At 35.9% G+C, this 14,920-nt stretch overlaps 1 protein-coding gene across 2 annotated transcripts; it reads right to left on the reverse strand.

Moving 5' to 3' along the window:
- Positions 1–1,246: 1,246 nt before the first annotated feature.
- On the reverse strand, positions 1,247–14,147 carry LOC112047555 (23 kDa integral membrane protein-like). Of its 2 annotated transcripts, none has more exons than XM_052885980.1 (5): positions 13,966–14,147; positions 5,905–6,099; positions 5,292–5,444; positions 3,577–3,768; positions 1,247–2,065 (listed from the first exon to the last, which is right to left on the reverse strand). In XM_052885980.1, the coding sequence occupies exons 1-5, from the start codon at positions 13,969–13,971 to the stop codon at positions 1,994–1,996; spliced, it is 618 nt and encodes a 205-aa protein (XP_052741940.1). In that variant the 5' UTR covers positions 13,972–14,147; the 3' UTR covers positions 1,247–1,993. The 2 variants fall into 2 exon arrangements, with proteins under 2 accessions (XP_052741940.1, XP_023940462.1); XM_024084694.2 differs by lacking the exon at positions 13,966–14,147 and adding an exon at positions 8,926–9,084.
- Positions 14,148–14,920: the final 773 nt, after the last annotated feature.

Consider the following 14,920-nt stretch of genomic DNA (forward strand, 5'->3'; position numbering starts at 1 on the left):
TGTATAAGTATTTATATGTAGTATATAATTGTATATTAATATTATAATATCAACTATCTTAGTACCCATAACACAAGCTACTCTGTATGCTTACTTTGGGGCAAGATAGTGATGTGTATTGTTTAAGTATATTTAATTATTTATTTATTTATTTATTTATGCATTGTTGACATCCCTGCTCGACATATTCTCCATGCCCACAGCACACAATTTACGATCAAATCCACAACAAAACATTATTGCAAAACTGTGACTAGCGGCTTGGTACGTTGATCTACAAAGAACTGAACCTAAGTCACCAATTAGTACCTTTTTTTTTTTAACGTGGGGAAATCCTCATGAATACCTTCTCGCCCCGGGGAGGCAATAAGGTTATGTCAGACTTCAACCGACTAAAACCCCACGGTGTTCCGACTCGCCGCCTGATGACTGAGCCACGGGAACATTTCATAAACTACCGCAACCCAGCCAGCACCAATTAGTACCAAACCTAAGTCACCTCGTATTCACTGTCGCTGTCTTATAAACTTTACAAAAATGCCTCCTTTTTAGAGTTATACTAGCTGACGCCGCGCGGTTTCACCCGCGTGGTTCCCGTTCCCGTAGAAATACGGGGACAGTATACCCTATAGCCTTCCCCGATAAATGGGCTATCTAACAATAAAATATTTTTTTTATTAAAATTACACCCATCTCATTTATTTTCGTAGAAGTAAACGCCTGGGCCAAATAGTAGAGTGATTTTAGCTTTGAGAGCATTTGCTCAGAAAACAAAAAAACAATTGGTAATCAATAAAAACACAGTCACATAGGTCATGGAAACGAAGTATCTCCGAGATAAAAAAGTAGCCTTTGTTCTGCTCCAAGCTCCAATTTATCACTTTACAAAACTTCATGAATTTCGATTCAGCGGCTTAGCCGTGAGAGGAGACAGGTGGACTTTTGGATTAAGTCTGGATTATCAAGCACGCATTATTTCTTAATTCTCTGCGTATGTGAAGTTTGTCAATCCGCATTGGGCCACTATTGGCCTAACCCCTCTCATTCTGAGAGGAGACAAGAGCTCAGCAGTGAGCCGATTATGGGTTGATAATGATGATGATGATGATCAAGCACGCAGACAGATTATTTTGTCTAGCAGCTGTAGATCGTGAGATTCCGGATTCGAAACCGTGAAGAAATAAAATCCTGAATTATATAAAAATAAATAAAGGAGAAATGGGTTAATTAAGAATACAATACTATATAATTTTAAGTTATTTATTATAAAAAATACCTACTTATACTTATATAAACGCAAACTAGTACCTAAACAACAAAAATATTAAAATCGTAAGAAAGCTAAATCTGTATGGTTTCTTATTACAGTATCCAAAACAGTTTTAAAACTCATAAGGAAATGGATAGATTTTTATGCGAATTAACATGTATACATTTTTGTAGAAAATTCTTACCGAGTGAAAAATTGTGAAAATTACCTACTTTCATCTAGTTACTTTTACAAAGTGATTGTTTTTACTCATTGCAGTAAATCATAATTTTTTTTGTTTACAACAGTACATTAGCCATGTATTAAACTTACTAAAAGGAGGTTCTATGTTCAACTTTATTTTTAAATAGTCCTCTTTCTTACTAACTTACTTGTACTTACTTGTACTTAGTAGTACAAAAATGCAACGAAGGATCGAAGCTGGATTATTTTTATATTCAGTCCAATTTTTTAACCACTGAACTAGGTTTAAAGGCTTCAAAGTTACTTAAACTATATTATGTAAATATATTAATGTAAAAATTAAGCTTAAATGTATAAATATAATTTTGTGGTTATACAATGAGTACTTAACCTAATATTTATTTTGACTGAATTAAGTTTAATGCCTACACTATTACAAAATTATATTTAAGTTTGGGCACTTCGTCGTATAAAAATAATAATGAAGAATATTGTGTTGGTTTGTGCGTTGTCTTGTTTTCTCGTACCGTGCAGCGCCCTCTAGTAGCGCGTCCGGCGACTCTTGTTGCGCACGTGGTTGGCCAGGCACAGCCCAAACACAACCGCCACCAGCTGTGGACAAGGAATCATTGAAGTGTTTCATTATTGTTTAACTGCCTCTTTGGACCATAGCTATATGAAGTTGGAATGTTGGTTGTGTCACACCCCACGAGTACAGAAGAACGTTAACGTCTCTGTTGGCATCATTAACATCTGGTGTGCTATTCCGCTATTTTACTCGTTGACGAACTTTTCGCCTTTAACACGTCTTAATCGAATTTGAACTTTATGTTTATAGGATGCCACACTTAAAATGTCACTAACAACGAAGTTGGCGTGGAAACGAATGATGTCGTTACAGCGCTGTAATTTTAGGGGTCGATAGTGGTCGCTAAGGAGTCAAACATTGTCACTTTTAGCCCAACGCGTATTGAAGCAACGTGGTGGGTCTATGCTCCAAATCCCCTTTTGTATAAGGCCTGGCTTTGGGGGCCATTAAAATAGAGTAATTGATGATGACGCAGACCAATTATTGTACAGGACTGCCTCGCTAGAAGTTACTTTTCTGTCAAATATCATCTAATCAAAATTAACAATCTAATGCGATTATTAAAACTGTCTATTTACTCGTTGTATCGGTATTTCGTAGTTGTAATCGTGTTCATCTGTTAAAGAGCTCCATAAAAATATATTTCTGTGTAATTGAATGGTGTAAAGAAAGGACAAAAACTTCCAGTTTAGTTTATGATATATACCAAAACTAATCTGGTTTCCTCAGAAAATGACAGAAAATTTTGTTCGAGTATTTGAGTGTGATACTGGTCCTTCTATAATTAGTCTGATGATGATAATGATAATTTACTTTCATGTTAGGTTTTAACTACAAAGCAGCGTTTGACTGATGATGTTTTGTGATATCTTAAAATTACGATTTAGGTATACTTTGACAGTTAGGACTTTTGAAAGTTGTTATCTTCCAATTCTTCACGATCCAACTTCCATAATTGGCTACTGTAGCTACCTATAGTAGGAGCAAAGGCTGACAAACTTTTAACCTTCATAAATTGAGATTTAACGACACCTGGTGACTTTGGTAATACTTGGTTCACAACAGTGACGTCCTGGGTTCGATACCGTAGTAAGCCCGTTTCCGTCTTAAACTGCATCGTCATTTTCATCGTGACAATCTCGTGAAGACGAATAGACAAATATAACCAATTGGCGGTGAAACCAGAAATACCACTATTTCTTTCATTGAGGACGAAGAGGGACTGGGACAACACCGACGCCTTTGGACGATTTGTCTATTTCTATACATTTGATCGCATATTAATACCACTGATGAGATCGTCAGAATAAAGGGCCAGAATAAAGCCGTACTTTTTTATTTTTATTATATTCTGACTAATATAATAAAAATAAAAAAGTATAGCTATCTCTCTCGTTGATATATGGGCTTGACAAATTCGTTGATGACACTCTCATGATAAGCGGGCGACGAGGGGGAAGGACTGCGTGAATATGAAGTCGTACGAACGAATTTGCCAAGCTATAGTATGGTGCAGTGTGAGGTGGACACTCACCTCTACAGCGACCACGACGATGGCCACGACGCCGATGGCGAGCCCGAAGGTCTGGAAGAAGTCGCTGAGCACCCGGCTGCAGCCAGGGTGCGCGTTGACCACGGTGCAGGTCTGAACGCCGGCGGCGCAGCACGTGGCGGGCAGGGCGAGGCTCATGTACGACTGAGGGCCCTCCACTCCGCAACACGTGAACTAGACAGAAGAATACTTAGAAAGTGGTAAAATTAACAGTGTGCCTAGTGGGAGTTTTCAATATTTTCATACTCCATTTCACTCTTGTACCCCGTATCATTAAAATTTAAAAAATACAAGGATCTTATTAAAATTTATTAAAGTGAATAAATGTAACTAAATAAAAAGAAACAAATAAAATTAAAACCCAAGTGTTTGAGTTATATCAAGATGGGGCCCTTAGAGCACCAATGACATGATAATTGACAGCAAACGTCAAATCGATTACTGCATTGAAAACGTCATCAATCCGCCATTATTACCCATAATAGTATTGGATTTCTTGGGAGATAATGAATATTATATCGAAGGAATGAAAGTAAATTCGTAGATTTGTATAATCAAAAATAGTTAATAAAAAAAATGACTGGACCTGGCCTCCATACAATTTTGGACCATCTCCTTTATATGGAATTGAAACAGTTGTACAGTAGTGCTACTAGATGGCGCTGTTTCAATTCCCTAGAAATTCGCGTTTACGTTACGTGACAGTGACAGTATCAAACTGCCACTAGGCCCTCTGTATAGTGATTCATTTCGGGTGATTATGTCCGGTGGTGAGCCGTGATAGCTCATTGGATTACACCTCTGCCTCCGATTCCGGAGGGTGTGTCAAATCTGGTCCGGTTGTGTGTATTTTAAGAAATTAAATATCACGTATCTCAAACGGTGAAGGAAAAACATCGTGAGGAAACCTCCATACCAGAGAATTTTTTTAATTCTCTGCGTGTGTCAACTCTGCGAATCAGCATTGGGCCAGCGAGGTGGACTATTGGCCTAACCTCGCTCCTTCGAGGAGACTCGAGCTCAGCAGTGAGCCAAATGTGGGTTAATAATGATGATATCCAATTTATTAGTAACTACCTAAATGCACTAACTTTTGTCTGCATCATCATTTTAATCTAATTTTAAAAGAACATACACTTTACTTATAACATAAAGGCACTGCTATTCGTAAGCGGTATAAATATATACAGCATATCTTATCGTGGTGACAAACAATTACCACAAAATCTTGTAAATTATATGGAAGTTGTATGTATTATCAGAACAAAGTATGAATAATGTAACTTAAAAATAAAACATTCATAATAATAAATTTCTTTATTCGACCAACATCTTAAAAAGCTTTTACTTCTAAACTGTTGGATCAAGAATCACTGAAGGCAGTGATTATTGAGACGGCGCGTGGTGATTTTTTTAATTTGTCACTCATTCATTTATTTACCTTTTTTTTTAAATTTTTTAGAATGTTAATATAAAAATATAATATATATACACTATTAAAAATTTATAAATAAATAAAACCTTCCGCTGCGGGACATTTGAGTGCCCAAGCAACCGGTGGTCAGGGCTCCAGAGTGAGGATCCTCCTCACAATACGCCGTCTCAAGAATCACTGTCTTCACTGCTTCTTGAAACGGCGCGTATTATTAAAGTTTCGAAAGTACTTGAACGGTTGGCTGGTGTTGTAAGGTACTCACGGTTCGCTCGATCTCCTGGAAGGCTTGCCGGTCTTTGTTGAAGGCATCGGTGAGCCAGCGCGGGATGTCTGCGAGCAGCTCGTCTTGCTTCACGAAGATCAGCGTGGCCAGTGTGATCTTCAGTACCATCAGCACTATCATGAAGATCGCATACTGGAATCATAAGTTATTTTATTTAATAAACAGATTCTACAAAGAAGTTAAACTATCGTGAGTGTTATTCATATTAATTGATTATGAAACACGGCTAAAACTCACTTGATATTAGGTCGGAGTATGCCCGACTAGTTTGGATCGTGCCGCGATGCAAGAACCAGCTCATGACTAAGGGCCCCGTATGGGTTCGAAACTAGTCGGGCATACTCCGACCTAATATCACGTGAGTTTTAGCCGTGCTTCATAATCAATTAGATTCTACAAAGGTTCCGTTTTTGTACTCGGACGAACTCTTTCGTTCGCCCACTTTAGGTTTAGCCTCTGGATTAGGTTAGGTTTGGATCTATATTCACATTCCATAGCATGCAGTTACACTTACAGTGATCAGCATGCATTTCGACTTACAGTGATCAGCACGCAGTTGCACTTACAGTGATCAGCACGCAGTGGCACTTACAGTGATCAGCATGCAGTTGCTCTCTCTGATAGCGCCGCAGCAGCCGAAGAACGCGACCACGAACACGATGCAGCCGACCACGATGGCGCCGATGGGCGTCAGCTGCACGATGGGCGAGCTCTGCAGGATGTCCGCCGCCTTGGACACGTGCAGCTCCACCGCCACTCCCAGGCCGATCAGCGCTACACCGGCTAGCTGGAAACAGTTACAAACATTTTAGGGTACCGTAGTCAACTAGGATCCCTTTTAACTACGCCACGGAACATCCCAGAAGCGGAATATCCCGACATGCTTTATTTTATTATAACTCAAAGGCAGGCATCGTTTTTAATGAAAACTTCTTTTGCCGACACTTCCAACCATCGTCGTATTTCAACTAATTTACCAAAAAACCTTCTCAGGTACACTCATACATCATCACTATATCTATTATTGAAACCGCATGAAAATCGGTTCTGTAGTTTTTGAGTTTATACCGAACAGACAGACAGATAGATAGGCAGACGCGGCGAGGGCTTTGGTTCATAATATGTACCTATAGGCAACCATATATGTAAGGTATTGTTATTTATAAAACATGTTATTTATAGATAATCTCAAATATGTTTACTAAAAAGAAGCTACTAATCAGAAGCGATACAATGTTTAGAATCTGTATAACAGTTTATTTCAAGATAGGAACAAATGTCTAGAAAATATCTGCGACGCGATATTTTCGGTTGCCTAGGGTTACAGAATGCCTACAATAACGATTACAAGTCGGAGATCCTGGGTTCGATCCCCGGCTGGGCAGACTGAGATTTTCTTAATTTGGCCAGGTCTGGCTGGTGGGAGGCTTCGGCCGTGGCTAGTTACCACCCTACCGGCAAAGACGTACCGCCAAGCAATTTAGCGTTCCGGTACGATGCCGTGTAGAAACCGGAGAGGGGTGTAGATTTTCATCCTCCTCCTAACAAGTTAGCCCTCTTCCATCTTAGACTGCATCATCACAAACCAACAAATCAGATTGTAGTAAAGTGCTAACTTGTAAAGAATAAAAAAAAGGCTGAAACTGTTTGAGCCGCTGCAGTAATTCGTATGTTTTGGTACACACATATTATGAGGTTAACCTAGGGTTGTCAGAAGTATACCTACCTACTATAAAACACTATAAAATAAACTGCAATAATCACACTAATATTATAAAGGCGAAAGTTTTTGAGTGTGAAACGAACAAAGGGACGGAAGGAACAAGTTTTTGATTGCCCTAAATTTGAAAAAAAAAGTACCTTATATGTAAAATTTTAGACAAAACATTGTTAAAAATGCTTTGTAAATAAATATAGTTTTTTTTATAAAAATATAATTATGTAACATTCTACACACATCAATTTTTTTTTGTTTTCTACAATTTTTCCTTTTTGTGAAAAATGTTGGTAACCCTAGTATAACCTAATATCCGCTTATCTATGCGTGCAAAGAGGGGTATCTTCATATCGATACGCTTATCTTATCAGTTATCAGTAGAGGTGGAGGGACCGGACGGCTTTACTCATGAGTTTTCATTGGAAATACTATGTACTGATAGGATATACGAGGATACCTAATTATTAAACACACAAAAAAAAATGCACTATGTGTATTTTTGATATAAATAAATAAGAAATAGTAATAAAACGTTTTCTGCATTAATCCTAACAATAATATAAACGTTGATGGACATCCTACAGTCTAAATAACGGTTGGTTTTGTTAGGTTTAAGAAAATATAGGTCTTTCTAGTTTCAACGATATTTTATTATCATCTAGATTTACGTCGCATTAACAATTTTGTGATCCTGTAGGAGTAATCTGTGATTACAAACTTTTCAAAAAGTAGGATTATTTTTATATGTTTGTTTGTTTGCTTGAACGCGTTAATCTCAGGAACTACTGGTCCGATGTAAAAAATTCTTTCAGTATTAAATAGCACATTTAATGAAGAAGGTATATATTATCCCCGTAGTAATACGGGTACGGAGAACCACGCGGGTGAAACCGAGCGGTGTCAACTAGTGCTAAGATAACTTCGCCGGCTATCTTTAGGAGTTGGTGCAATTAAAATGTTTTTTTTTATTGCTGTCTTGTATTTATATATCTGTGATTCACTCAATTATTAAAAAACATCTATAAAATTAGTCTATGATGTTTGAAGCCTCACATGAGTTGAAGGGAATGTAATTATTTTTTAATTTTTTTTTTTTACATAATTTTCACTAAAAATTATGTAAAAAAAAAAAATTGTACATACACGTGATGGCTAATGATTAGTTTGAAGCCAATAGCGTGTAAATTTAAGTTTCAGAAAGTACTACAGGAAAGAACTGTCTAAAAAACCCTTATCTATACTAATATCATAAAGAGGAAAGATTTGATTGTTTGTTTGTTGGTTTAAAACAACTACTGAACCATTCACACAAATTATTTCACTGTTGGAAATTATTTCACTATTCCTGAGCTATCGGCACTATCTAGCTGGCTGAGCACTATCGGCTATAGGCTAGGTATATTGTGTCCCCGTATTCCTACGGGAACGGGAACCACGTAGGTGAAACCGAGCGAAGTCTGCTAGTGATAATATAAACGTCTTGAATGAATACATCACCGGCTTGGCATCGCATTCAAACTGAACAGGTATGAAATGCAGCCAGCATTTCATACCTATTGTTGCCACCACGTGGCCTTAGCTTAAGTTTCTTATTATATTCCTTTTCAATAAAAAAATAATAAAAGTAGTAAACAATGATAAATAAATGAAAACTGAGGGTAGGTAGGTAAATTCTAGTCGTAATAAGTTGTTTTTTATTGAAAACCAACTTTACTTTCTTTTTTCATGTTTATGTAACATTCATAATGTAATCAGAATTGATTTGTATCGAAAAATGATATCGCATTTTATGTACACTATTCATACTCATATCTACGTACTGTAGCTAAGTTATCACGAACAAGCACTTTTCATGTCATTAATCATGATGATAGTAAATAACTATATATTACTCACCGCGAAAAATAGGTTCGCAAAGAACAGTATGTATTTAACCAAAAATTCACCGCAACCCATCTTGATTGGATTCTTTAATTATAAAAAAAAATAAAATCGCACGCAATGCGCTCCGTCGCGAGCTACCTTCGACTGACTGAACAAAAACATGGCTAACATGTTATCGCAACTTATCGGAAGATAAGGATTTCAAATTCATATTTTTATCGAATTAGGACTATTTTCTTTGAACGTACGAATTAGTAAGTTTGACGATTTCCGTTTTCGTACTTTGTTAGTTCAGCTCGGGTTACACATTAGTTATGTTTTATTATTTATCTAATTAATTTACTTTAAACGAGCAATTCTTGTTAATAATTTGAATCTCTGAAAAGGCTAAAACGATTTTCATAAAATTTGTTATGCAGGTTTCGGGGCGATAAATAGATAGCCCTAGATCTATTTATATAGATCCGTGATAGCCCAGGATATATCCTCTGCCTCTGATTCCGGAGGGTGTGGGTTCGAATCTGGTTCAGGGCATGCACCTCCATCTTTCAGTTGTGTGCATTTTAAGAAATTAAATATCACGTGTCTCAAACGGTGAAGAAAAACATCGTGAAACCTGCACACCAGAGAATTTTCATAATTCTCTGCGTGTGTGAAGTCTGCCAATCCGCATTGGGCCAGCGTGGTGGATTGGCCTAACCCCTGTCTTTCTGAGAGGAGACTCGAGCTCAAGAGTGAGCCAAAAATGGGTTGATAATGATGATTCTACGTTTTCTGTTATTATCTTCAGTGAAAATATTACCCTGGTTGATTGTTCGGCGTAGATAACAAAGTAGGAAGGATAATGAATAAACTTCAAAACCTAAAAATAAAAACGTACCCACTAACCTAAAAAGTGAAAAATAACATGTTCTACCTGCTGATCAGTATGGGGCGGTGCTAAGCCGGTGCTGTATTAATTCAAGCCATGTAATATCATAGATTCAGATTTTGCAGATAGTGCTGTTTCGTGTGTCAGAAACGGCTTAAATTAAGACAAAGTTTTCTAGAAATTTTCAAGTAGAAAGCTAACTACTGTATTTTTTTCAAAATTTTAGGTTTGGTAGTTCCAGAGAAAAGGGGGGGGGGGGTGGTCCATTTTCTAGAATATCTTGAAAACTATTTATTTCAAAATTACAAAAAATATATATTTACGATCTTCTTACCAAGCTTGTTTGTTTGATGTGTCAATGTTTGTTAAAAAAGTTTTTTTTTTTAAATTTTCATCTTGCCCCCCAGAAGGATCCTTTTTTATTTAACAATTTTATAGTTCTGAGGATTTCCGAAAATCTTCAAATAGAAAAATAACTTCACACGATGTAGTTTCAAAAAGGATTTTTTTTAAGTTTGGTCTTACGAAAGTATTCCGCCGCGTATGTTTATCTGTCTCCCAGACAGGGAGATGTCTATTCTCGATAAACTCAACCACTGTTAACTATTGTATGTATATGTTAGCGAGCATATAAATGTGTTATTTCTGCCTAAATAAACCTCTGTGATTGCCATAAAATGTAGGATTATTACCAAATAAAGTATTAATTAATTGTGCAATAAATCATTTTTATTACAGAAAACTGTGATCAAATCTAACGTTAGGTTAGGTTAGGTTAGAACATAAAAGCCTCGGTGTCGGGTCAACTACTACTACATAAGCCTATTATTTGTCAAGTTTTATTTGTATATTGACTGAAATAATGACGATAATCGTGAAAGTGATAAAGACCGCCTGGAGGCTTTCATCCGAATACGCTTAACTATCTATATTTGAAGGATAACTTACTTTACATATTTTATCTAGAAAAAATGGACGCACTTGTGCATCCATACAGAGAGTCAGTTTTAGTGTAATTTTACGTACACTAAGGTTTTGTATATTTTTTAATCCATATTACCTATTCAATATTTAATTATACCATATACCTAACTTGAAACCTCGCCGCAACGAGTAAAACTCCCAATTATCGTTTCTCAAGAAAATTATAGTAAATGTAGTAACAAGAATCGTTTAAACTTACCTACAGAGTGACCTATAGACGTACAAACACTGAGCACCAATGATAATTTTATACTATAGAATTATAGATAGGTTATACAACCTACAAAATCACCGCAAAAAGTGATCCGGATAATAGGAGAGCACTCATGAGAGCACACATGCACAATTTTGTCTTTAATGCCATTATATATTTATGTATATACAGTTTTTACACTTCCTGAACTCACAAATCGACATTGTATACGATATTTAGGTTTTTTTTTAAATAACGTTCGTTGTCTTGATTACGTGGATGAATATACATATCTTGGCTAAATTATGCCTCCTAAAAATATTGCATGCAAAGAAATACAGAACAGGATTAAGAAAACGTGGGGAAAGTATAGGTCGTTAAAAGATATCACTAAGAACCCAAAAATACCACTAAACTAAAATCTCGAACTTTTAACTCAGGTATACTTGTATGACATACAGTTGCCAGACATAGGCCCTAACGCAAAAACACTGTAAAAAAACTAGAAACATGCCAGTACAATATAAAACGAAGAAAAAATCTTAAATGTATCAGAGAAAAAACAAAGGTCACAGATGTGACGTATACAATCAGAAAAATTAAATGGAAATGGGCTGGTCATTTAATGCGAAACAAAAACGCGAATTGGGCTAAGGACGTAACTGTTTGGTACCCTAGAGACAACAAAAGGAGACGTGGCAGGCCATTAAGAAGATGGGAAGATGATTTGAAGATGACAGCAGGAACACTTTGGAAAAGGAAAGTTCATGATCGCAAACATGGAAGATAACGGAGGAAGCATATGCCGACAGGCAAGACGATTTACCGGTGTCGTAATTTTTTTTTTAATATTGTTTAGTTTTATGTTAAGGTAAATTGTTAATAAAGACTATTATTATTAATGACGTTCGTTGTTGATCACAACTAACGAGTTGACTATAAATTTCCTCTTTTGAGCGCCTCATTTTTCATGCGCTAGTAACACATCTAACAGTATTTAACGCTAATTTCATCCTCATCGAAGACCGGGAAGTGAAGCTAATGTAAGCGTGTTAAAAAATGACGCATTGTTCCCCAGACAAAAGACCTACAACATTTCAGTGGGAATCAGGGAAAGCCGAAAAAGTCACGTCAATTATGCGCCAATTACAAGAATTAATTTCTAAGTTACGCAGTTTATGTTTGCGGTCCCATTTCGACGTCAAAAACGTCAGGTTTTCCGGTTTGCGCAACGCACAGTCACTGGTGCATTCCCGCAAAACTTGATTCATTAATGTTTTGTGCGTACGGTGCGTCTGTTTGCTCGACTTTTGGACCTTCCGATGAAGTAGCATAAACAAGTTGAATCTCTGTTTGTGTCTATAACTGATAGATGTCGTTTAAGATTTTAATGGAGCCCATCAATCCTCAGTGGAGCAGAATAATGGGTCAAAGCTCCATTTCCTCTTTCCTAAAGAAGGCTGGGCGCTAAAAAAGGCTGATAGTGATGAGTCATATTTAAAAGATAGATAGATATGGCAAATATTATTAGGGACCTACTTAGTAGGTTATAACACAGGGAATAAATAAAGAAAACAACAACATCACACCCTGACAGATTGTCAGTGATATTCACGTAGTAGCGTTTGCTTAAGGCGTTTTAAAGCAATTTAAGGATTTTCTTAACTTCTCTTTTAATGTTTTTTTTAACTTGGGTCTTATTGACCTTTGACAATATTACATGACATGGACAGCTTACAACGGAATGAATTAAATTCTATGTATTTTTATTGGCTGTTTTGAATACTTTTACTGTATTGTCTATGTTTATTTGTAGACAAGAGAGTGAAACAAATAAAATATTTATCTAATTAATGCGGGTTCCAAAAATTCTGAAAATTACTTTCTCAACAGCCATTTGTATACTCTATCCGTAAAAAATACTATCGACCTGCTTAAATAATAAAGGAAAAATTATAAATAATAAAGGCCCATTTTGGGACATGTCCTTTTTAGTTGTGTGTAGTGTAAGGATTCAGGATATGTATATTGGTGTTAAATATTTTCGATCTGAGAGTTTACCTCGTCCTCCTTTAAAAACAGCAGACAATTTTGTTATTGAATTTGAGTTCATACAAGTCGAAAGGTAACTTCCTTAAACAGAATTATTCAAAAAATGAAATTTCAACCTATTTAGTAGGCTTTGTATTATAAAAGTATTCGTCAATATTATCAAAGTTAGTGGGTTGACATTTTCGTGGCAGAGGCATGTGGTTTTACTGTAAATACTTATATTACGTTTAGTTTAATAGTTTTCCTCCATGGATCATTTGTTTACCATACGTGTACATACTGATAAATAACGTATAAAATGAACTGATTCATCTTAATTTTCTTGTCTTCCTTATTTACATTAGGTATACATATGCTATGGACAAATTGACCATAAGACCGCCTTTACACATGCTTGTATACTACTCATATGTTAGGTTTATAATTTTCTTTGTATTTTATTTTTGTGCAATAAAGTATTTATTTATTTATTATTCAACAAAAAACACATTTAAATTAAGCCTAACCATAGTGCAACACAAACCACAGTTGGTTTTACCGTGCACAGGATATTATTATATAATACAATATTTAGGAACAAAAGTAATTAACAAACAGAAGAGGATAAATACCAAGAATAATCATTATTGGGTAGTTAAATAAAAGTGTGAGTGAACCGGTGCTGCGACGCTACACAGGCTGTCCCAAAAAATAATTCTTAAGTTTACGCCTATGTAAATATAAAAACAAAAACATGTATACCAGCAGCTTATTCACTATCTTTGACGTATGCTAGTTGACATACCTATATGAAATTGGAATTCTATGTTACAAATATCATCCGGTGCTTATTAGTGGATATCACACTGTGTTAAGGTGTACAGAAGGGGTCTTGAAGAAAGACAAAAGCAGTGTTACGATGTAATAATACTTTATTATTTATTATAATATAAAAGTACTAAAAATTACTTACTATCATTATCAACCCATATTCGGCTCACTGCTGAGCTCGAGTCTCCTTTCAGAATGAGAGGGGTTAGGCCATTAGTCCACCACGCTGGCCTAATGCGGATTGACAGACTTCACACACGCAGAGAATTAATAAAATTCTCTGGTATTCGGTTTCCTCGCGATATTTTTCCTTCACCGTTTGAGACACGTGATATTTAATTTCTTAAAATGCACACAACTGAAAAGTCGGAGGTGAATGCCCTGGACCGGATTCGAACCCACACCCTCCGGTATCGGAGGCAGGTTATAAGTTAAGAAAATAACAATAATGTGTATCATTTAGTAAATGGAAATAAAAATCTAAACAACATAGTTATCGTTAAAAGTACACTCGTCTACATAAGTCTTATGCAAAATCAAATCGTACAATCAGCTACAAAAGTGTTTTAAAAATAGTGAACATTACAACACAGTACGAGTAGGTAAATGTAATTTTGTCAATTAATTAGATTATTTTAATAGGTTGATAATAAAGACCAAAATACTGTATAGACCGGATTGATTGAACTAAATGAGAGTTGTCGAATCAGAAACCAAGATCTTTTACGAGTTGCTAATGCTAACACAACTGCGTCACAGAGTTATTTAAAAATGTAATGCAGAATTTTAATAAGCACTTTATCGCTTAGATCTCCACCAGACTCGTCCGTTGATCCAAACATGTCATTCTCACAATAAAAAGGTCCAGTGGTCGAATACAATGGTAGCTAGCTCCAATTGTATGCAATCCCTTTGAGGAAATCCATTTCCGTTCACATTTACTTACATGATTAATTGTAAAAAAGTCTGTTTACATCGGAAAGACGTCTGAAGTTCATAATTAATATTTTACTGTAACAGTGAAAAAGGAAATTCTGTTCATATTTTTCACAATAATGATTTTATGGTAATTTTATTACATTTTTATAATTAGGTCT

This window comes from Bicyclus anynana, chromosome 16 (assembly GCF_947172395.1).
Source record: "Bicyclus anynana chromosome 16, ilBicAnyn1.1, whole genome shotgun sequence".
In the NCBI taxonomy this organism is placed as follows: Eukaryota; Metazoa; Arthropoda; class Insecta; order Lepidoptera; family Nymphalidae; genus Bicyclus; species Bicyclus anynana.